This window comes from Bos taurus, chromosome 6 (genome assembly GCF_002263795.3).
Source record: "Bos taurus isolate L1 Dominette 01449 registration number 42190680 breed Hereford chromosome 6, ARS-UCD2.0, whole genome shotgun sequence".
Lineage (NCBI taxonomy): Eukaryota > Metazoa > Chordata > Mammalia > Artiodactyla > Bovidae > Bos > Bos taurus.
Window position 1 is genome coordinate 116,261,927 of NC_037333.1, and position 22,712 is coordinate 116,284,638.

The following is a 22,712-nucleotide window of genomic DNA, read 5'->3' on the forward strand; positions in this document are numbered from 1 at the left end:
AGGACCGACCATGCTAAGTGGTTCTTGGGTTTCAATCTGCTGTTTCAATCATAACAAGAGTTATGATCCAGAGAGAGACCTACTCAAAGACCACGATGCTTTTTTAAGCCTTGGCTTCCACAGGTTCTAGAATTCAACAGAGCTCAGCTCTACTGTCTCATTTAATTGGACAGTAATAGATACCTCAGTGGCATTCATGAGGCAGGTTACCGGGGAAGAGAGCCACCTGGCCTCGGGGAGGGGGGTCAGCCTCTTCATCCCCAAGGAGCGTTTCCTGCCTATGGGACCCACTGAGGCCCAGGCTAGGGTCTGAAGTTCTTGACCACCCACTCCACCAGATCTCGGAACTGCATGGAAGAGGCACCATGTCAACACAATGAGGGAAATAACAGTCAACACCAGGGCTCACGAGGAAGTCCTGAACCTAGGCAAAAAGTCTATTTTTATGAAAGCAATGTCAAGTATCAGTTTTTCTCCTTCCCCCGCGCTGCGGTCACGTTGGGGTGCTGCCCTGGGGCACGCTCAGCCTGGAGGGACTGGGTAAAGGGATCCCTGCTGTGCCTGATGTGGGCACTGAGAGAGCACGTGTGCGCGTGTGTGTGTGTGTCTATGTATGTATGGGTGTATGTGTGTGTATGTGGTATGTGGGTGCATGTGTATGGGTGTGTATGTGTGTGGGCGTATGTGTATGCGTATGTGTACGTATATGCATGTGTGTGTGTGTAACAGCACCTGGGCAGGAGGGCTTTCCTCCCCTCCCCTCCCCTCCCCTACTGTCTTGGAGCTGGAACATTCTGAAAATACCATGACCTGAGGGGCCCTGTGGTGATGATGCACATCAAGGAGGAGCAAAAGAGCCATCCAAGGCCTCCCCGTCCAGAGAGACCTGGAGGATACAGAGAAGAGGCCCCCCTTCAATTCTGGCTCGTGGTCGGGCCTGTGGGCTCCTGGGCTGGGGAATGGGCACCCCACACCTGCCACAGAGGGCTGCCTGTAAAGGTGGACGCGGGAAGAGGCACTTCAATTCTGCATTCCAATTGAAATTAGCCTAGAATCTCAGGCAAAATAGTCACAACTTTGAGTAGGAAATAGGTATTGAAGTTCATCCAATTCTGATGCGTGCTTTTAGCACCTCAGCTTTATTTTAATGGTGTAAAATCATACATGTGGGTAAGTGAGACTTAATTCCCAAGCTTATTGTTTTTTTTAATATTGATTTTAACTCCAGTGATCAGGCCGTGACTGTCTCATTTTTAAGGAAACTTTAAAGGTGGGCTGGACCAAGTCTTTTCTTATCAAATCCTTTACAGACAGAAATGAGATTACACGAGGAGATTTAAATTCCATAATCCCATCAGACACACACTGGTTCAACACTCTCAGTCACTCAGATCAGATCAGTCGCTCAGTCGTGTCCGACTCTCTGACCCCATGAATCGCAGCACGCCAGGCCTCCCTGTCCATCACCAACTCCCGGAGTTCACTCAGACTGATGTCCATTGAGTCAGTGATGCCATCTAGCCATCTCATCCTCTGTCATCCCCTTCTCCTCTTGCCCCCAATCCCTCCCAGCATCAGAGTCTTTTCCAATGAGTCAACTCTTCGAATGAGGTGGCCAAAGTACTGGAATTTCAGCTTTAGCATCATTCCTTCCAAAGAAATCCCAGGACTGATCTCCTTCAGAATGGACTGGTTGGATCTCCTTGCAGTCCAAGGGGCTCTCAAGAGTATTCTCCAACACCACAGTTCAAAAGCATCAATTCTTCGGCATACAACACAAGAGAAGACTCTATACATGGACATCACCAGATGGTCAACACCAAAATCAGATTGATTATATTCTTTGCAGCCAAAGATGGAGAAGCTCTATACAGTCAGCAAAAACAAGACCAGGAGCTGACTGTGGCTCAGACCATGAACTCCTTATTGCCAAATTCAGACTTAAATTGAACAAAGTAGGGAAAACCACTAGACCATTCAGGTATGCCCTAAATCAAATCCCTTATGATTATACAGTGGAAGTGAGAAATAGATTTAAGGGCCTAGATCTGATAGAGAGAGTGCCTGATGAACTATGGAATGAGGTTCGTGACATTGTACAGGAGACAGGGATCAAGACCATCCCCATGGAAAAGAAATGCAAAAAAGTAAAATGGCTGTCTTGGTCACTTGAGAGGCTTAATTTACATAGATTCCCAAATATGTGCTAATTGAAATACATTCTTTTCCTGCCTTTAAATTCTGACTAAAGCCAGTCTCCTAAGGATTTCTGCTAAGTCATGCTCGGACAGTGTGGCAGGTTTTGTTGGTTGCTTTTCAATCTCCTCTCTTCCTTCCTCCCTGAGTACAAAACCCTAATTTTTAGTTGGGTCCATCGCTGCCCTGGTGGCTCAGCGGTTAAAGCATCTGCCTGCAATGCGGGAGACCTGGGTTCGATCCCTGGGTCAGGAGGATCCCCTGGAGAAGGAAATGGCAACCCACTCCAGTATTCTTGCCTGGAGAATCCCATGGGCGGAGGAGCCTGGTGGGCTACAGTCCATGGGGTCCCAAAGAGTTGGACATGACTGAGCGACTTCACTTTCACTTTCATTGCTGCCTAACTGAAAGAGGACATTTCTTAGCCTTCCTGGCATCTGGGTATGGCAAGAAGTGGAAGCGTCTTGGAGACTTCCAGAAGGTCTCCTTGTAAAAGATGGGCATACACTTCCTCTCTTTTCCATCTTCCTGCCTGGACTCAGGAGGTGATGGCAGTAACTTAGGAAGCAATTCTGGACAATGAGGAAACATGCAAAGACGGCAGAAGAGCAAGTTAGAGGAACCCAGATCTCCCTGATGACTTTTGAGGGTGTCCTATCTCCCATGATTTCCTCCCCATGGGCCTATTTTTTGGAAACATTAATAACCTTGTCTGGGTCACTATGACGTTTTGCATAAAGCTGAACCTAATCCTAACTATTGGGCTCCCCTGGTGGCTCATGGTAAAGAATCTACCTGCCAATGCAGGAGACTCGGGTTCGATCCCCAGGGAAGATCACTGGGACGAGGAAATGACAACCCACTCCAGTATTCTTGCCTGGATAATCCCAAGGACAGAGGAGCTTGGCGGGCCATGGGGTCACAAAGAGTCAGACATGCCTGAGCGACCGAGCACAGCACTAGCACTTAACAGATTCTCAGATTTTTTTGATTGTTTTTATGGATGCAAATTAGGGCACGTTTGGGGGAAGTAGTGAATACGGGAGAATATCTTCTTAAAATATATCTCTTGTTGAGATAATTAAAAGAAAAAAAAAGCACTGTTAACTTCAATCAAGGAGTTGAGAAGAAGAGGAGGTTAGCGAAAGCAAGACGGGAAGCAAGAAAGAACTACCCTGCAGATCTAGGGAAGTGCAGGTGGTAGGTGCTTGTGCTGAGCGGACGCGCTTTGCCCCACTTTCATGCTGCCCTACTCCGCGTACCTGTTAGGCCCCGCCGGTGCTCCGGAACCTCCCTTATTCGCCACAGACCGCCGCACAGCGAGGGGGCTCGGGAACAGCAGTGGGTCCCGCCCTCTGCACTTGTGCTCCGCCTGGACCTCTGCAACCCCTTGGGCAGGAGCGGTGCTGGGATGCAGTTGGACCGTCGTCACCTAGCAACCGCTGCACGCTTCGGGGCCGTGGGCGGGAAGACTACAACCCCCAGAATACACCGCGCCCGCGGAGCGGCAGAGGTCGCCCCATTCAAGGGCCCCACCTCCTCGCAATGCCCGTCGGGACTTGTAGTTCTCGGCGCCGCAGGGCGCGCCGGGTCGCCGGCGGGGGAGCGCGCCTCGGGCGGGGCGCGGCGCGGCGCGGCGCGCGGATTGGGCGGCCTCCGCGGCTCGAGGAGAGGCTGGGGGCTCGCAGCGCGTCGGCGCATGTGTGGCGCGGGCGGCGGTGGCCGGTGGAGGTGCGGGGTGTCAGTGAGCGGGGAGGCACCGGCGCCCCAGTGCCCGGTCCGTCCGCGCGTCTGTCCGCGGGTCCGCGCCGCGCGCCGCTCTCCAAGCATCTTCCAGCCGCGCACCTGCCCCGCGCACCTGCCGCCCGCCCGCCCGGCGCCCCCCGGGTCCTCACGGGACCCCGGCCCGGCCCGGCCCCGCGTCCGCCCCGCGCCGCACCCGGGACCAGGCGCAGCGCTGCGGAGGTGAGGGCCGCCGGGGTCGGGCCGGGCCGGGCCGGGCCGGGCTGGCGCGGCGATGATGAACAGGTTCCGAAAGTGGCTGTACAAACCCAAGGTGAGCGTTGCCGGGCAGACCCTCTTCCCGGTCGGGACCGACCTCTCCGCGGTGCCGCCGACACCCCTCCGGCTACTCGGCGACTTGCAAACACGGTCGCCCTTCCCCCCAGCCTAGACTTAAGCGGGTACCCCCCGCCCCCAACCCCGCCTGGTGCAGACTCCTCCTGCTCTTACCCTCGAACCCGGGTGCACTCGCTGCCGCGCCTGCCGGCTGCCAGAACCGGCCCCTCGCGCTTCCCAGTCGGGTCCTGCGTGTGCCCAGCTTGCACCTCGTGGTGGCCTGCCCGCAGCCCGAACAGACCCCCCCCCCCCCCCGCCTCTTCTCCTGGGTTCCGGAAAGACCTCTCAAGCCCCCCTCGCTGCAGCGGCAATGACTCCTGCGTTCCTCTTCTGCGCCCCCTCCCCGTTATCCTGGACCCAGAATATACCTCCCACCCGGCCCCCCCCTGCAATCCGAAACGGACCCTCTCTGCGTTTCCTCCAGGTTCTGGAGCGGGCCCTCATATCTGTCTCTTTCCCGGGGCCCGGAGGGACCCCTCCTTGTCTGTGTCCGGAGCGGGTCCCCATCCCACTTCCCGAAACAGGACCGATCCGCGTCTGGCCCACTTGGCGTGCGTATCCTTGTCCCGTGCCCACCCGCGTGCGCTGAACCCAGGGGATGCTCCTGCCCACCGGCGGAGGGTGAGTGCGCCCGGGGCCGCAGGCTCAGAGAGGCCGGCGGCGAGCTCTTCCCGGCGCGGCGCCCCTCCCTGGTCGTGGGTCGGGGTCTGGGCAGCGTGCCCCGCGCCGCCCTTGGCGGCTGCGCCAGTCGCACTGCGGGCGCTGCGTCCCTTGCCGCTCGCCCAGGGCTCGAGTCCGCTGCGGCCGGAGCTCGTCGGGGTGCGGCGGTGCGCCCGAGCCGGGTGCTGGGTCCTGGGCGCACCCTAGACTTCCCGGGGCCTAACGCTGGGGGACCGGTGCCGCGGTAGGGCCGGGGCGCTGGGGTCTTGGCTGGGGTGGGGGGTGGTTCTTGGTCGGGGTGGTGCCAGTGGTCATCTCTAGGCGCTTCGGACATCCACAGTGGGGCTGAGCGACCACAGGGACACCCTCACCCCAAGGCTGACCACTTTTCTGGATCTGGGTTTTCTGCCCCCCTCCCCCATCGAGGGTTGTATCTCAGGGTCGGGGCGAGGGGGCGGTCCTGAAATCTGTGGTCTCCTGGCGCTCTTTTGTGGTCAGCCGCCGTCTGTTGGAGGATGGGCACCCGAGGTCCGGCCGCGAGTTCAGAGACCGCAGCGGCTCGTGCGTCATCGCCGGCGGGGTCGCCGTTGGGTTGAGGGTTGAGGGAGCCTGGGGCCGCCCCTTGCTTGGCCTTGGCCTCACCGGGGTAATTCAGGTTCTCTCCTGCCCGAGCGGCTGCAGCCCTGCTCCCGCTCGTCTTCCCACCTCCCCGTCGGTTCGCAGCTGTGTTGGCCGCGTGCTGGGGAGACCCTGGTGCCTCAGGCGCTGCCTGCGGTTTGGGGCCTCCCTGCTCTTGGCCGCCTCCAGCCCAGCCCTCTTCTTACTGCAGTCCCCTCACCCCCACCCCCAGCAGCGGCTCTGATCCTCCGGGTTGGTGCTGTGTAGGTGGCCAGGGGAGGGGAGCCGCCTCTGAACACGATGTCTGTACAAGGAGTGGCTTTTTGTTTGTGTGACTTCTGTCCCCAGTTAAGGAAAAACCAAATAGACTTTCAGAAGGTCACTTTGGGGGTGGGCTGCAGAATCGTTTTTCAGTGGGCAGGGGTGAAAAGAGACAACGTATCATAGTAACGTTCTGCTGTTTCTGAAAACACTGTCAGGGATCCTTTTTCCAGGCGGGGCTGTGGAAGAGGCCTTGTTTCCAGGGTTGTTGTTGCTGTTTGACCCCATGGACTGCAGCTCGCCAGGTTTCCCTGTCCTTCACCATCTCCAGGAGTTTCCAGGGTTGCCTGACTGTAACATATTGTTGGAAGGGCCGCAAAAGCAGTGTGGACACTCTGTTTCATCTGCAGCTGAATAATTCCAGTGGCCCTCCCTGCTTCACTTTAGGGAAAAGTCTTTAGGAGTGGGGAATGATTCTGCCCTTGAGATTGTGCCCCAGAATTGAGAGTTGAGTCCCGAGTTTTCCCTCTCTACAGGCAGCTCTGCCCTTCCAAAGCCGGCCCCGGGGCTGGGCAGGGCCAGGTGGTGAGTCGGGGGGGTGTTTCATCTGGTCCTGCTCCTTCCCTTACTGTGGTGTCTCGGTCTGTTGTCTGACCCTTGGACTCAAGACACATCTCCGTCTGAGATCTTTGTGTTTGCCCTGAGGCCGATCAGCCTGAGCGCGGCAGTCCCTTGTTGGACTTCTGTCTTTGGGGTTAAATATCTTGATTATTTGAAGGGTTGGAGGATGTTAGGTCACCCTAGTAGTAGCTTTTCATTTTTCAAACCAAAGCTCCTATTTTGGCCTTAGATTGTGAGCTGAAGTTCATGCTTTCCCTCCCTTTGGTACAAGTGAGCAGGAGTCGGTTCTGGGAGGTTTCTGGGTATGAAAGAGTTGAAGTGTTAAATGCTGGGTGTGGGAAGGTGTGCCTGAGAGAGGTTGCTGCCTGTCGTGAGGGTTTTTTCAGCCGTTGTATTTGGATAGATATGCAATTCAAACTGAATTCTTGATTTAATCCCTGCTTTGGTTTAAAACTGAACACTGAGCTTCTTGTTCATCACAGTGCAATGGAAAGCATTCTGAAACCAAAAATACTCGTTCTTGTTCCAAAAGGCATTTGGAGATGCTTTAAAGTATTCTTATATGACGCTTACAATTTCTGATGTCTGAATCATGAATAGCTACCTAAGTTGAATGACAAACCAGACCAGCCTGATGTCTACGACGGTTATTTGCAGGCTCTCATACTTCTTCCTTTTATTTTCTTTAAGGCGGTCTTTTAAGCACTATTGTGGTTTTTCTCCCTGGAAGGTGTTTAGGATTTCTAAGTGTCTCTGCTTTTGTTTAGGGAGAAACTTTCAAGAAAGAGTTAATTCTAAGAATGTGAAGTATCTCGGAATACCAGGTCTTCATTTTCATCAGAAGTCTCCATATTTGTGTTCATGCTGGGCTAGAACTTTTTCCCTATCCATGGTGGCTGGGCTGAGGGGAGAGGGCCCGGCGCGGTGCGGGGGCCTGACCGGCCACCGTCAGGGAGGACGCACCGTTTCCCACCCTTGGGGAAGAATGGATCGGCGGGTGGGTCGCGTTGCCAGGTGGACGGGGATTCCCACGCTCGGCCTTGCGCCCCAGGAAGAGCTCTCTTGTCTGCACCCCCAAACCATATCTAGGGGGTGGGGTCATTAACTTTCCTTATCCCCCCCTTCTTTGTGGGGAAGCAGTCCTTGTAAATACAGAGCTTTCCTGAGTGAGTTTATCTGGAAACTTCCTGTCAACATTCTGGGTTCGGTTCAGGGATGAACTGGCCTTTTCCAAGAGAAGCTGAGAAGCCTGCTGGGTGTGTGCAGTTTGTGAAGGAAGCCCTTTGCGGAGTTGCAGTCTGCCTGCTGCAGGGCTGGCAGGCGGCGGGGTGGGGGGGCTGTTGTGTGTGAGGCTTCCCACCGTGGCTGTTGACCCAGCCGGGTCTCGGTGGGCAGTTGGGCATCCGGGGCCCCTCCCTGTTTCCAGAGTCCCGGCCCCCCTGGCTGTGGGCGGTGGGCATGGTGCTGCCCCGTGGGGCTATCACTCTGCCCCTTGACCCCCAGGTGGAGGGGGCCCTGCAGGTATCAAACCAGCCGGCCTCGGGGCCAAGACAGTCCCGGGCTTGCGTCTGCATGGCCCCCATTGTCCACAGACACCAGCAGCCACTTGTCCTTGGGGGGCTCACCCCCATGGTGGCCGACGGTGAGGGCACCCCCACTGGCAGCAAAGCCTCAGGTTCAGAAGCGTGGCACAAGGGGTCGCAGAGGAGGCGAGTGAGGTGGTGGTCTTCCCGTGACCTGAGTCCTGCCGCCCTCTCTGGTCACTCTGTGACCATGACTGTGGCCGTGACCGTGGCCGTGGCCATGACCATGGCCGGACACCCCAGCAGCACTGCCGCATGCCCCATTCGGAGTGCGGCGAGGACACAGACAGGCACGGATGCAGCGCCAGGGCTTGGGACGTCAATGCTGACTTGTAGCAGGGGTGCTAGCTGGTTCTTTTCCAGCCAATGAGTCCTGAGCGCCCAGCTGCAGCCATGGCGTGCTCCGAGCAGCAGGTCTGTCTCCCGGGAAGTGGGGGTGGTGGGGAGCTGCTGGAAAGCCAGGCAGTCTGCCCCGGCCAGTGGGGGCCTGGAATGGGGTTCCCGAGTCCTGGAAGGATGCTTGGCGGTGCTGAGTCAGAGCGCTGGCTGGGCGCACCTGTCTCTTGTCCCTGAGTTCAGAGGGCGCCGGGCCCAACCCCCGCCCCTGGCTCCGGCCGCCCCCACCGCCCCCTTCTCCCCCCCATCCGCCCCCCCCCCCCCCACCGAGAACCATCCTTCTGATGCAGGCCAGCCCAGGCACACAGGAGGGCCCCGGAGTCCGCTTGCCAAGGAGGCTTGTGGCACCCGCATCGGGTCTGGTGGGGGACTCGGCGGGCAGCTCTCATCTCACTCCCCAGGCTCCGCTGCCCTTCGTCTGCGGCTGGGGGCGGCGGGGGGGACATGGGGGTCGCACATGCCCAGCCTTGTGCTGCCGGCGTTGGCGGGGAGGGGAGAGGCTGAGCCACAGACGGGCAGCGAGTGTCAATTTCTGTGCCCACTCTGTGCCAGCTCTGAGGTCATCGCTCAGGGCTCTGCACTTTACCATCAGTGCAGCGGCCTGTTTATGGGAAGCATATGATACAGTTTCTGTTAAATGGGCGAGTCACAGGCAGAGAGCCTGAGGCCTCGGCTAATTGCTGTCTGGCCTTGGCGTCCAGCGGGCGGTGGTGGGGTGTGGGCAGGGGGTGGGGGGGCCTGGGCCTTGGTGTACTGTCCCCCGTGAATGGGAAGTGTGTCGAGTAATTCCGTTTGCCCCTCTGCTGGCAGGCGGGTGACGTCAGCAGGGCCTCTCACTCAGACTGCCTGGAATCCCCAGAGCACCAGGCAGGCTAGTCCTCCGCGCTTGGAGGTGCCTGTGCATGACTGGGCGGTCATCTGCCGGTTTCGAAGGCAGAGTCTTGTAGGGGCTGATAACCTCGAGCAGCCTCGGCCCTGAAGGGTGTGCCGTGTGGCCACAGAGGTGGGCACAGGTGAGCTGATTCCATTTCAAAGATGAGTAAACTTCTGCAGTGTTGTGGGTGTCAGGATCCCTCTCGTGTTTACCGCCCTCTGTCTTACTGTTCGCCTTGGCTTATGCGTCTCCACAGTGTTGAAGCCACAGATGGGGTGGCAGGCAACTCACCGCCCGCCCCCCCCAGCCCTGGATGAGACCGGATAGGTGGAGTTTGAGGGGGCCATCTCTGCCTGAGGTTCACGGTGATGGCTCAGGAAGTGACCTCTGTCATTGATGGAGCTCACAGGCAGGGTCGGAGGTGCAGGGTTGAGACAGAGCTGTGCGTGGAGGCCCAGGTGGCTGCTAGTTACTGCTTCCAGGTCATTCTGAGAATGAAGCTTCTCAACAGGTGCCCCCCTTCCTTTGGGTGCTCAGCTTCGGGGAGGAGACCCTGACTTGCTCTCCGGCGTCCCGGGGTCTGGTTACCTTCACCCTCCCTGGTGGCCTGCCATTTGGATACCCTCCCAGATGGGAGTCCGGGGTCTTAATTTCAGCCAGTGTGCTCTATGGGGCCCACTGTATCAGGCCCGACCCCAGACCTCTTGAGCTATTATCCCGTGGATGTGGCCCGAGTCCCTGTTTCGTTGGCTGGAGGCTCAGGACCCAGTAGAGGACCCCAGAGCTATGGGAAAGGGAAGGAATCCGGCACCGGGGCTGGGCGTGAATGACGGCTTGGGGTAGGTCTCTGTTGCTGAAGGCTCCGAGGCTTTGGGGGTGCTGGTTAACAATTTGATTATCTAATGCAGCCTTTCTTACACATGAGGTTAACTTGCTGGAGCCATCACGGGGGCTAGGATTGAACTTAGGTCTGTCTGACCCGAAGCCTGGAGCCCATATGCACCCCATCCTGAGCTGTGCCTTTCCTGCAGGAATGAACTGTAACTGTCATCGGTTTTTGTGTGAGTCCCATTTGGTGAAACAATTACTTTTGTACTTTTTACACTTGGATTGCAAAGAAACTTGGGTATTGATGGGCAATTCAAGTGTTTGAAGGAGGAAAACAAAAATGAATGGATTTTTTTTCACCGATCTGAATAGATTAAGCAAAAGTAGAATAGAGCATTTCATGTTATGGTAATTTATGTAGAGTAGTTGGTTAAGATGAATGGAATTTTTTTTCCTTCTTACAGTAAGGATTCTGAAGCTCTTCTATTTCTCATTGTCTTGTGCTGGGTGGGGACATGGGATGTTGTGGACACTTCACAGGGGGCTCCCTTCATGGCTGAAGGGGGTCTTTTGAGCTCCGCATGTTGTTCAATCGCTAAGTCGTGTCCTGTCCGACTCTTTGCGACCCCATGGACTGCAGCACGCCAGGCTTCCCTGTCCTTCACAATCTCCCGGAGTTTGCTCAAACTCGTCATTGAGTTGGTGATACCATCCAACCATCTCATCCTCTGTAGTTCCCTTCTCCTCCTGCCTTCAGTCTTCCCCAGCATCAGAGTCTTTTCCAATGAGTTGGCTCTTCGAATCAGGTGACCAAAGTACTGGAGCTTCAGCTTCAGCATCAGTCCTTCCAGTGAATATTTAGGTTGATTTCCTGTAGGATGGACTGGTTTGATTGAGCTCTGCTTGGGAGCTCTGTAAGTCTCTGCTATGGTGGGGTTTGTTCCAGCCAACGCTTTCCCCTTGACAAGCCACCCCCAACCTTCGGGGTATACTGGCTGGGTTCCTGGGGAAAATTGGGTTAGCATGCCCACTGTGGGGGTGATGTATTTAGAACAGTCATTTTTTTTTCTTGCATTTTCAATTTTTGAGTATGTTTTCAGTTGCTTTTAGGGATATTCTAGTTAATAAAAAAAAGTCTAAGAGCAGAATCTGCTCCTAGATGTCCATACATTTAAGAATTGCACACCATGTTCACAGTAACATGAGCAGCCGGAAGGTGGAAACAGCCCAAATGTCCACCAGCAGTGAACAGGTGAACACACTGGGGTTTGTGCCCACGATGGAGTACGTACGACTCAGCCACGAAAAGGAACGAAGCCCCCAGCGCACCATGCGTGAGCCTTGAAACCCTGATGCCGAGTGAAAGAAGCCAGACCCAAGAGGGCGAATGGCGAGTGATTCCATTTATGTGAAATGTCCAGGAAAGGCAAGTCCACTGAGACAGGAGGGGGATTGGGGGCCGGGGTGGGGGTGGCATGAGGAGCGGTAGCCTGAAGGTATGGGGTTCTTTTGGGAGGCGGTGGGAAGGTTTTAGAACTGGAGCGTGGGTGCACTAAATGCACCTGGAGCACAGTTTGACGTGATTCCCTGTACTTGTATGAATTTCACTTCAATTGAAAGAAAGGGATTTTTGGAGATTTTTTTTTTTTTTACAAATTGTATTGGGATAATCAAGGGAAAAGGTGTTTTGCAGCTGAACAGAAAGATGCTCCGGTCCACGTTTCTCAGGGAGGCTTGGTGTCCTGGGGCCCCACTGGCCACCGCCTGTCCAGCTCTCCCTCCTGGTGGTGTCGGGGGTGGCGGCCACGTGCCCTGGGGGGTGTTCTCCGAGGAGGGGTGAGTGGACCGGGGGTCAGCAGGGAGGGGCAGGGAGCCTGTGGGGCCAGGGCCGGGTCAGACGCTAGGGTCATTGGTGTTCAGAGTCACCTGGGTACCCAGCGGAATAAAGCAGGCTGTCCCAGAAGGGCCTCCTGCTGCCCCGCTGAGGCGGAATTCGCCATAAGAAGTCACGAAACTCCTGAGAAAGTGGTTCCCCCTGAGCAAGGATCAGAAGCAGCAAAGGTGTGGAATATTACTGTCATAAAAAGGAACGCATTTGAGTCAGTTCAGGTGAGAACTGACGAGATGAACCTGGAGCCGATTATACAGAGTGAAGTAAGTCAGAAAGAGAAAGACAGATATTGTACATCAACGCGTGTACGTGGAATCTAGAGAGACGGTGCTGATGAACCTGTTTGCGGGGCAGCAGTGGAGAGGCAGACATACAGAACAGACTTGTGGACAGGCCGGGGAAGGAGAGGGTGGGAACGGTTAGAGAGGAGCATTGAAACATACACGTCACCACGGGTAAGATAGGGAGCTGATGGAAAGCTGCTGTGTGACAGCAGGGAACTCAGCCCGGTGCTGTGATGACCTGGAGGGGTGGGAGGGAAGTCCCGGAGGGAGGGGACATTTGTGTGCATATAGCCGATGTGCGTCCTATGGCAGAAAGCAACACAGCGCTGTAAAGCTGTTATCCTCCAATTAAAGATAGATTAACAAAAGGAAACGCCAGGGCTCATAGAACCGCCGCATGAACAGTCCAGGACGTGGGGGCAGGAAGGCACAAGGCAACCAGGCCTTTTTTATTTAAAACATTTTAATTTTTTTTTTTTTTCTGGCTGTGTAATCTTAGTTCCCCAACCAGGAATTGAACCTTTGCCCCTGCAGCGGAAGCACAGAGTCTTAACCAGTAGATCACCAGGGAACTTCCCTGAGCCTCTTTAAACCGGAGCCAGAGGAAGCTCCCAGAATGAGAAAAGGCAGTCTTTGGGTTAAAAAGCAAAGCCGGGGCCCACCCCAAGGAGTGGGTTAAAGGTTGGAGGGGGTTGGTGACCTGGCGGGTGGTTGAGGAGGTCACCCAGCAGGTGGCTTGGGAAGTGGGCAGCACTCTGAGAGGCTTGGGGACGCAGAGGGCAGGATGAGGGGGTTCCAGGTGCACCTGATGGGGCTTCCGGGACGAGAGGCCAAAGACAGGGAGGCTCTTGTCTGCCCGTGGAGGTGGCGTTCACGTTCCACGCTGCCCGTGTCCTAAACAGCCTGGGCGGTCCTGAGTGCTGCCTGAGTGATGTGCTGACTCACGGTGCTGAGTGCACGGCACGTGGGGGACTCCTCGGGAGGACAGCAGGCGGGGCTGGGCCCCAGGCCCAGAGACTGGGGGGGTTCATGGGCAGGGACCTTGCCGGGCCGAGGGAGCTGGGGGATGCAGGCGGAGTCCCCGTGGAGCGGGGCTGCCATCCGCAGAGGACCGTTGAAGGAACGCAGTTTTGCCTGAAGACAAAAAGGTGTCCGCCCCCCATCCTTGCTGGAGAGACGTGTTCTCCAAAAGCAAAATCAAAGTCAGCAGGAGGGAGTGGGAGGCGAGAAGCAGTCAGATGCACCAGCGTGGGGGCAGGTGGGGAGCCCGGCTCCCGGGAGCGGTCCTGAGAACCCACGGGGATGGATGACCAGGACTGTCGCCTGCCGGCCAGCCGGCTGGACGGTGCAGGACGAGGCCGCTGTGCTGGCCGCCTCCGGGCCGTGAGCTGAGTGTGTGAGTGAGCTCGGATGAGCCCTCTCTGTTAGTCACAGACAGGGGAGCTCCAGACCCGGAGAGGGAAGAAAGAACGCAGACGATGGAGCCCATCCAGCCGCAGCAGGAGAGGGAGGGAGAAGGGAAATAAAAAGCAAGCGATGAAGCTGCAGAAATCACGGCAGATTCCTCGGGGTTCTGAGCTCTGAGCTGAGCAGGTGCCTCGGCTGGCCTGAAGGAGGGTCCGGGGGTGGGGGGCTTCTACCCCGGCTGAGAGCAGGGCCAGGGCTCAGTGGCCTGTGCAGAGGTGGGGAAGGGGGGCCCGAGAAGTTGGCTCCTGGGGCTTTGCCTGCAGACGGGGTGTTGGGAGGCCTTAGGGAAGAGATGAGGCAGGGCGGGGCGGGGCTGGGCACAGAGGATGCTGGGCCTCGGCGGGTGGGCCCTTCTGGGCAGTTTGTACGCCGCCCTGGACAGGTGGCAGGTGCCCGGGAGGGGCTTCCCCGGTGGAAGCCACCCTGGGTGCTGAGGGTGGGCCCCTCGCTTCTGGAGGTGCGTCCGGGCACGGGACGAGGCAGGCCCGTCCTCACCCCCATCCATCACCTCTTCCTCTGCAAGAGGGGCCGTGCTTGCCGAGTGGATAGCCCAGCTACATGTCTCCGGGGGGCAGCTCAGGATCCTTCTCTCCCTGTGTCTGAGGTCATCACAGGCAGCTGTGACTGTTGGAGAAGCGGTCACACGTGGTCCCGGGGCTGCCCCCCGAGACAGGACCCTTGAACGTGGGGAATGGCTTAGCCCAGGACCTCCCACCCCACCGTCGGAGTCTGGGGACCGTCTGGAGTCTGTCCCCCACTCCCCACCCTGGTGGGGGCTCTGCTTTGTGGATGGGGAGTGGAGACGGGCCCAGGACGCGGGCTCGGGCCCCAGGGGCCCCCTTGGGCCTTCTCGCCCGTGACAGATGTGCTCGCTGTGGGCTGTTGCCAGGCTTGGTGCTCTGGCTGAAGAGGAGGCCCTCGGAAGCCCCCAGGCCGCCTGCCTCTCAGGCCCCTTGGGCTGGGCTCCCGGTGACCCGGCTGGGTGGGGCCAGCAGAGAGGACCCTGCCGGGATGCCCACTGCTTGTGTCTCTGGTCAGGGGACACGAGGTGCCACGCAGGTGCTCACGGTGGCCTGTTTCCCCACATCAGCCGGGCCGGTGCCTGGGGCATCGCCTCCCCCGACAGGGCACCTGGGACCGTGAGAATGCCGACCAGCTGTTCCCAGTTGGGGACACCTGGAAGGGACGGGGAGGGGCAGCCATGTGGCCGAGGCTCCCTGGCACCCCACCCCACCTCTGCCGCCCTGTCACAGCTGAGCCCGGGGCCCCTGGCAGCCTGTTGCCGGGTGTTTAGAAACTGCTCCGAGAGAACCAGAGGCCCCCCAAGGGACAGTGCTGGGACCACACGGCTCTGCACGCTGTGGTCTCGTGGCGGCACTGCCTGGCTGCCCCTCCTTAATACTCTGAGGGCCCTGGGGCCACCCTCCTGCCCGCTGCCCTCTGCCCAAACCAGGTGCGGGGCTGCTGCTGGCCATGGCTGGCGTGCGGCCTCTCTAAGGGGCTCTGGGGGTGTCTGGTTGGTTCACGCCAGAGTGCTCCAGATCATTCTAGAGCCAAGGACTGTTGGGGGCACCCCCTGCCTGCCCCTGAGGACAGCCCCAAGAAAGGAAGGCAAGTGGGGTGTCGTGCGAGGCACGTCCCCCGCCTTCCCCGTGCTGGATGGCCTGGGAGGGGCTGGGACACGTGGCTCATGCCCCACAGACCCTGACCCAGAGCTGGAGGGCCCGCGGGCTCCCCTCAGGGCTCTCCCGGCAACGCGCTTAAATCCAGCTTGTCGATGAGGCCTGCTGTTGTTTTTTGTTAACATGTCTTGTTTTTCTAAAAGAACACGTTGACATTCGCTTGACACGCAGTGTCCAGGTCAGTGCAGACTGCAGCTCCCCTGGTCTAGAATGTTCCCCGGGATCCCTGATGTAGGCTCTCCCCTGCCCCAGCCCCTGGTAACCTCCAGGCTGCTCTCTGTCTGGTGGACTTGCCTGCTCTGGACGTTTGTATAAGAGGAGACCCACAGCCTGGGGCCTTTCGTGTCTGACTTGCTTCATGGGCATTTATCCTTATTGTAGCCCTTGTGAGAATTCCCTTTGCAAGGACAGGTCACACTCCGTCGCATCCAGACTGGGGATGCACTGTGCCAGGCCTGGAGAGCGGGGTGTCCCCACGGCATCCCCCACCGCCCTGTGCCCATCACCCAGGGCAGACTCCTTGAGATTGCGGGCCTGGCGGTCCTCCGAGGTGCTGTGGCCTGTCCCCCCACATGCCCCGAGGCCCGCCAGGAGCCGTGCCCACGTGGCGGGAATCCTCCTCAATGTGCACAGCGTGTGCCAATGCTCCTTGGCGTGCCTAGGCCTTTCTCACATACCGGCTGCCTACCCCACGCCGGGCACAGTTACGCAGGGTCCCCTGGGTGGGGTGGTCATGTGCTTGGTGGGGGTCTCGGGAGCTGGTTGCAGCTGAGTTAAGAGTGGGGCTGCCCCTGAACTGTTGTTGCCTCTGCTGATTCTGGGACACAGGATAGTTTGGGATCTGGTAACGGGCAGAGACTACAAGGAAATCCAGCCAGTCCATCCTATAGGAGATCAGTCCTGAATATTCATTGGAAGGACTGATGCTGAAGCTGAAACTCCAATCCTTTGGCCACCTGATGCAAAGAACTGACTCACTGGAAAAGACCCAGATGCTGGGAAAGATTGAAGGCGGGAGAAGAAGGGGACGACAGGGGATGAGATGGTTGGATGGCATTACTGACTCAACGGACGTGAGTTTGAGTGAACTCCAGGAGTTGGTGATGGACAGGGAGGCCTGGCGTGCTGTGGTCCATGGGGTCGCAGAGTTGGACACGACTGAGCAACTGAACTGAACTGACCTGAATTGGGGGCGGAGTCCTCACTCTGTGTCTGGGTCTGGCCAGAGTGGGCTCCCTCTCAGGAGAAGCTGGGACCTTCTCGCGGGCGCCCGGTGGGGCGGAGGGCAGTGGGTGCTGGGGATCGGGGGCAGTGAGGGGCGCCGGGTGGGGTGGGGGCAGGCACTCAGCACCCTCAGAAGAGAGAGCTGCACCAGCTCAAGTGCCGCACAGAGTGGGTGTGTGGGGCACAGTGAGGGCGTGAGGGCGTGTGGGGCACGCCGACGCAGTTCCCTGTCCTCAGAGGGACGGGACCGGGCTGCGGGCATGCTGGGCGGGGCAGCGTGGTGTGGGCAGGGCAGGCAGGGGGTCCTGAAGGCCGCAGACGATGCCTGGGCAGGAGCAGGGGCCACAGCTGGAGGCCTGAGGCCCAGACCTGCCTGGGTCCTAAGAGCAGGCTTACAATCCTCCACGTCTGGGGGGCGCTGGTGCCCCCAGGCATTGTGGGATCTGCGTGGCCAGGCCCTGCAGGTTGGACTGTGTCCCCCTCGAGACAGTTCAGGCCCTGACTCCCTGCACCAGGCCCTCACCTGTGACCAAGATCTTATTTGGAGGCAGGGTCTTTGCAGATGATCTGGTGAAAATGTCCTCAGGGTGGGCCCTGTGTCAACAGGACTGGAGTCCCTTTGAGAAGGGGATATTTGGGTGCACGGGGCACTCGGGGGTGGGGGGGCATGTGAAGATGGAGGCAGGGAGGGGGTGATGCTTCCACATGCTAGAGATCTCCAGGAGTGCCCCAGACTCGGGGGAGAGAGGGAAGAGTCTCCTCAGAGCCTTGGAGCTGAGAGCACCCACCTCCACCTGCATACCTGGGTTTGGTGGCCCGAGCAGGTCGCAGGACCCCGATGGCGAGATTGCGCGGAACCTGCCGGGAGAGGTGGCCGAGCTCCGGGCTGGTGCACCCCGCCCTGCGTCGGGAATTTCCGCTCATGCTAGCTTCCCCCAGGGCTCTGGGCTCAGCTCCTGTTTGGTCCCAGGCACCCCCGTAGCCTCCAGCCTGGGAACTCCAGAGCCCCTAGGCTCTTGCCCCCAGCCCTGTCCACCCCCGCCCCCCATAATCAGAAGCACCAGAGAAGAATCTGAGGGGTGGTGGTTTAGGGCTGAACGGGCGTCTTCAGGGACCATTCACTGGGCATCAGCGGAGTCCTTGGCTCTGCCAGGGCCCACCCACCCAGCCACATCGGCCAGCACACCCGTGGCCCCTGCAGCCCGGCCCACGGCGGCAGCTCCCCAGGGGGGTCGGCTAATGCCTTCACCTCCTGTCGTCTGCCCCCTCGATGTTCCCCCCTAAACCCCACATTAAAAGTCCCTCTCAGTTGAGAGCTAGGGTTCACCGGGGGGGAGGGGGACGTGTACCTGTACCCCTGCCGCCCCAGGTGGGACGCAGCCGGCTGTGCCTGGCCTGCCTCCCTGAGGTGACCGTTCCACCCCTGCCTCTGCTCTGGCATGTCGCAGCAGCACCCGGCTCTTTGTGGACAAAGCTGGGCATCGGTCCATCAACAGCTCTGACGGGCTGCCCTGGACTTGCTCCCTCCAGGCAAGCCTGGGGTGTCTGGTGACCTCCGGGCCCTCCTCCAGGGCGGTTTGGGACACCCGTTGCTGTCAGGTCACAGCTGCTCAAACCCCCATGTTTGAATGAGTGCGAAGAGGTGAGTGTCGTGTGTGTGTTTTATCACCTGGTGAACGGAGATCATTTTGTGTCATTCTCTCCTTCTACATGTTCTGAGATGGATCAACAACATCTAAAAACACTTAATCCCAAGGCCCTTCACATGCACGAATGAATTAACCCCAGGGCCCTTCACGTGGATAAAGAATGTGCAATCAGGTCATCCTACCGGTGGTTCTCGAGGCCTTTGAAGGCTCTTGAGGTCGCTGAAGCTCTGAAACCACGGTGGGGGGCGGGGGGGATGGTTCAGGGCTGTGTGCCCCCCTGGAGGAGCCAGCAAGCTCTTGTGGAGTGGCCAGGAACCCGAAGTCTCCAGCCCCCTCTGCGGGGGAGGGCCCCGCGTAAGCAGATGCTAAATGAGAGGCAGAGCCGCGTGTACTGCAGGGCCTGCCCGGCGACGGCCGGGAGCACCTCCCTGGGGCTCTCTTCTGGGGAGGACGTTCCCAGTGCTGCGTCTTTGCGGGCACCGGCCTGGCCCACTTCCTTCTACCCTGCTCCAAGAACGCTTGGACGTGAGTGAGGGAGATAGGGAGCAGGGAGCCCCTCTGAACCATCTCAGAATGGCAGTTGAGGTGATCATTGATTGATTCAGCAAACATTCCTTGGGTCAGTACTGGTCCTGGCCTTGGCTTGGGACTTTGGCGGTGACCAGGACCACAGAGGCCCCTCATGCCGTGCTTTCCCACGGGGGATAAAGCCGGCTGCCTGGAGTGAATGGTCAGGGGTTTTGTCTGGGTCAGAGGGTGGGAGAGTTGAGCCACCTGAAAGCTGCAGGGACCCCTCCCTGTGATCCTGCGGGATCCCCGACAGCTTGCCCTCCTGATGGCTTCATCTCCCAGGAGGTCAGAAATTGCCAAGAGGCTCCCTGAAGCCGGTCTTCTGGCTCCCGGGCCCGCAGAACATGCAGGCCAAGAGCGTCCAGCCCAGGCAATGGGCTTCCTGAAGCCGCCCTGCAGAGGCTGGAGGCTAAGGGCCTTCGTGGAGCAGTGGGTCAGCGTGTGGGACTCTGCGGGTCTCTGCATGTGACCCTGCAGGTGTGACGTCCTGGAGTCTTTCTTCCAGACACCCTGACCCTGGGAGGTTGCCTCTGTGGATCACATGCTGACCAGCAGCGGGTCTTGGGGATGACCTCAGCAAAGGGGGCACTGAGGGCCCGAGACAGCAGATGTGAGCCAGCAGGGGTCCCCTCCGTCCCGTGGGGCTGGAAAGGGGCCAAGACTCAGGACCCTGAGAGGAGAGCCAATGCCTGCTCCCTAAGTCCAGGCTTTAAAAAACTTTCTTTAAAAAAACAAACAAAAAACTTAAGGGGCTTTTCTGAGGCAGGCTTCCGCGGTGGCTCAGCAATACAGAATCCACCTGCAACACAGGAGTGACAGGAGACATGGGTTCGATCCCTGGGGCGGGAAGATCCCCTGGAGGAGGGCATGGCAACCCACTCCAGTGTTCTTGCCTGGGAATCCGTGGACACAGGAGCCCGGCGGGCTGCGGTCCACAGGGTCGCAAAGACTCGGACACGACTGAAGTGACTTGGCACACGCAGTGTACTTCATGCCAATAACCTGTGCTCCTAAGAAGGGTTAGGATGGTACGTTTTTTGTTACGCGTATTTTGCCACAGTTTGTATTTCTTGAAACACTGGTGGGACGATGGGGCGGTTGCGCGTCTTGGCTGTGGGCTGGACCCACACGCGGGATGCGTGTGCACAGCCCTTGTCACACTCGCAGTGTGCGGGCAGACGGGAGGGCAGCTGAGACAGGCGGCTGGCCTCTGTCCACATCCCGGTTACCGTGGGCTCTGCGGTTCAGCCGGGGTCCCTGCCAGGGCACGAGTGGGCGGAGGTGCACAGACTCTGTGCATGTGAGTCTGTAAGTTCCTGAGACCGAAGCAGCGGATACAAATAGCGACCTTTAAGCGGCTTCTCGGAGGTGTGATTGGTGGACAGTAAACACACGTGTTTCCAGTGGGTGTCTGACGCCTGTGAAAGGGTCCCCACGATGAAGACAGTGTGACTCTCCCCCCAGGGGTCCCCCCGCCGTCCTGCACCCCCACTCGGTCACAGCCCCGCCTTCACCCCCTCCAGACTAACGGGTCTGCTTGCTGTCATTATAGAGCAGTTGCAACTTTCTATACAAGAGAAGGGCCATTTAAATAAGCACAACTTCGAGGGCCCTGGAGCCTGCCGCAGTGTGTGTGGGGTCTTGCAAAGAGGAGCAAAAGGAGCTTCTAGAAAATCTTTTCAGTGACAGGACCATGGTCGGGGGTGCCGCGGACTGAGGAGTGTCCCCCAAGCTCTCGAGCAGCCCTGGCCCCAGCATGGCTGCGTTTGGAGGTGGGCCTCTCGGAGGCCGTTAAGGACAGATGCCGTCCCGAGGAGGGTGCTGTCCAGCCTGCCTGTGGAGAGCTGTCCCCACGGGGACTCACGCCGAGAGCCAGGCCGCAGGAACTGGCCCCGCTGGTGCCTCGACCCTGGACACCTGGCTCCCAGACGGTGGGAAATAAACGTCTGCACTCAAACTGCCGGCTCTGTGGTCTTCTCTTGTGGCTGCGGGGGGCTGATGGTATAGTAGCTGAGTGATCTCACCCCACTCCGGCGCCCCCAGAAGAGAGGCAGGCTCGTCTGGAACACACAGCCCTGTACTGGGACGGCCTCTGTCTCCATGAGTCTCCCTCGTTCAGTCCCTGCGTGGGGCCGGAGGTCCAAGAGACGACCCCACTCAGGAGGGCGCTGGGCAGTCACGCAGCAGTGCTGGCTGCGTTCCCTCGGCCCCAGCGGGTCAGGGGCCACCCTGGCTCCAAGGATGGAGAGGGTTATCCACCTTCAGATACAAGGCGAGGCCTGGGCACAGGGAGGTGGGGGCCCGGAGCACCGTAAGCAGCCCGCCTCCCCCACCACCTGGATTCCACCCCCTTACACACTGGATCCGACCGCCCCAGCTTATACCCTGGATCCAACCCCCTGTTATACACTGGCTCTCACCTCCTTATACACTGGATCTCACCCCCTGTTATACACTGGATCCAACACCCGGTTATACACTGGCTCCCACCCACCTCCTACACTGGATCCCACCCTCCTTACACACTGGATCTGACCACCCCAGCTTATACCCTGGATCCAACCCCCCATTATACACTGGATCACACCCCCTTACACACTGGATCCCACCCCCTTACACACTGGATCCCATCCCCCCTTGTATCCTGCATCTCACCCCGCCCTTTGGACTGGATAGTCATCCCCTCTGCCTGTCCAGGATTGTGCTCCTGTCCCGATCTCCCCCAGCCTTCTAGGTCATCATCAGAGGTGACAGGCGGTGGTGCCTGCCCTGGTGAGCTCAGACACTGAGCGTCCAGGAGGCGGCGGGCGTGCCCTGCAGCCTGTCACAGCAGTGCTCTTCCAAGTGGCCGTCGACGGGCGGATGGACGGCAGGCGTGGTAGGTACACACAGGACCCGGCCTTAGCCAGGAAGCGAATTCCAGCACCTGCCACAGCGTGGGTGAGCGTCGGTGTTACGCTGAGTGAAGCGAGCCTGACCCAGAGCCACGTCCTGCATGATTCCTCTTACGAGAGGCGGTTAGAGCGGCTAGACTCCTTGAGGCGGAGGAGAAGGTGGTTGCCGGGGTGGGCAGGGCGGGGGATGGGGTCACCGTGTGATGGAGACGGAGTTCCAGTTTCACAAGATGAACAGCCTGGAAGGGAGGGTAGTGATGGCTGCCCAGCAAGGTGAACGCACTGCATGCCCCTGACGTGTGCACTCAAAAATGGTTAGACGTAGATCTTGTGTGTATGTTGCTGCAATTTAAATTAATAAGTAATAAAAATGTTTCTGGGGGACAACCCCTTCTGGTGCCTCCCCTGTTCCTCTCAGGAGCCCCTAAGGGGCTGCAGCCTCCTCCTGCTCGTGGCCACCCCCCACCCCAAGCTGGTCTTACAGAGCAGCCGCAATCTTTTTTTTTTGTTGTTTGGCTGCACCAGGTAACTTGAGAACTCGTGGTTGTGGCATGTGGGATCCAGGTCCCTGACCAGAGATTGAACTGGGGCCCCTGCACTGAGAGCATGAGGTCTTAACCACTGGGCCACCAGAGAGGTCCCTGGAATCATCTTTTTTAAAAAATTATTCATTATTTTGGCCTTGCGGGGTCTTCGTTGCTGCAAGAGGCCTTCCCTAGTCTCTGTGAGTGGGCTTCTCATCACTGTGGCTTCTCGTGTTGCAGAGCCTGGGCTCCAGGGCTCCAGGAGCTGTCACTCAGGCCTCAGTTGCCCCGTGACACGTGCGATCTTCTCAGACCAGGGATCAAACCCATGTCCCTTGCATTGCAAGGCAGGTTCTTATCCACTGGACCACC

At 58.5% G+C, this 22,712-nt stretch overlaps 2 protein-coding genes across 2 annotated transcripts in view; one reads left to right on the forward strand and one right to left on the reverse strand.

Annotated features, from left to right (window-relative positions):
* CFAP99 (cilia and flagella associated protein 99) overlaps positions 1-3,614 on the reverse strand; it is a 38,468-nt gene extending 34,854 nt beyond the window's left edge. Inside the window, 1 exon segment of the mRNA XM_003586231.6 lies at positions 3,459-3,614. The gene's annotated coding sequence lies outside the window, so the exon portion shown is untranslated.
* Positions 3,615-4,142: 528 nt separating this feature from the next.
* The window catches only part of ZFYVE28 (zinc finger FYVE-type containing 28), a 98,194-nt gene continuing 79,624 nt past the window's right edge, over positions 4,143-22,712 (forward strand). The window contains exon 1 of the mRNA XM_005208272.5: positions 4,143-4,252. Coding sequence (XP_005208329.1) covers positions 4,214-4,252 — 39 coding nt within the window. The 5' untranslated portion in view covers positions 4,143-4,213. The remainder of the gene's footprint in view (positions 4,253-22,712) is intronic.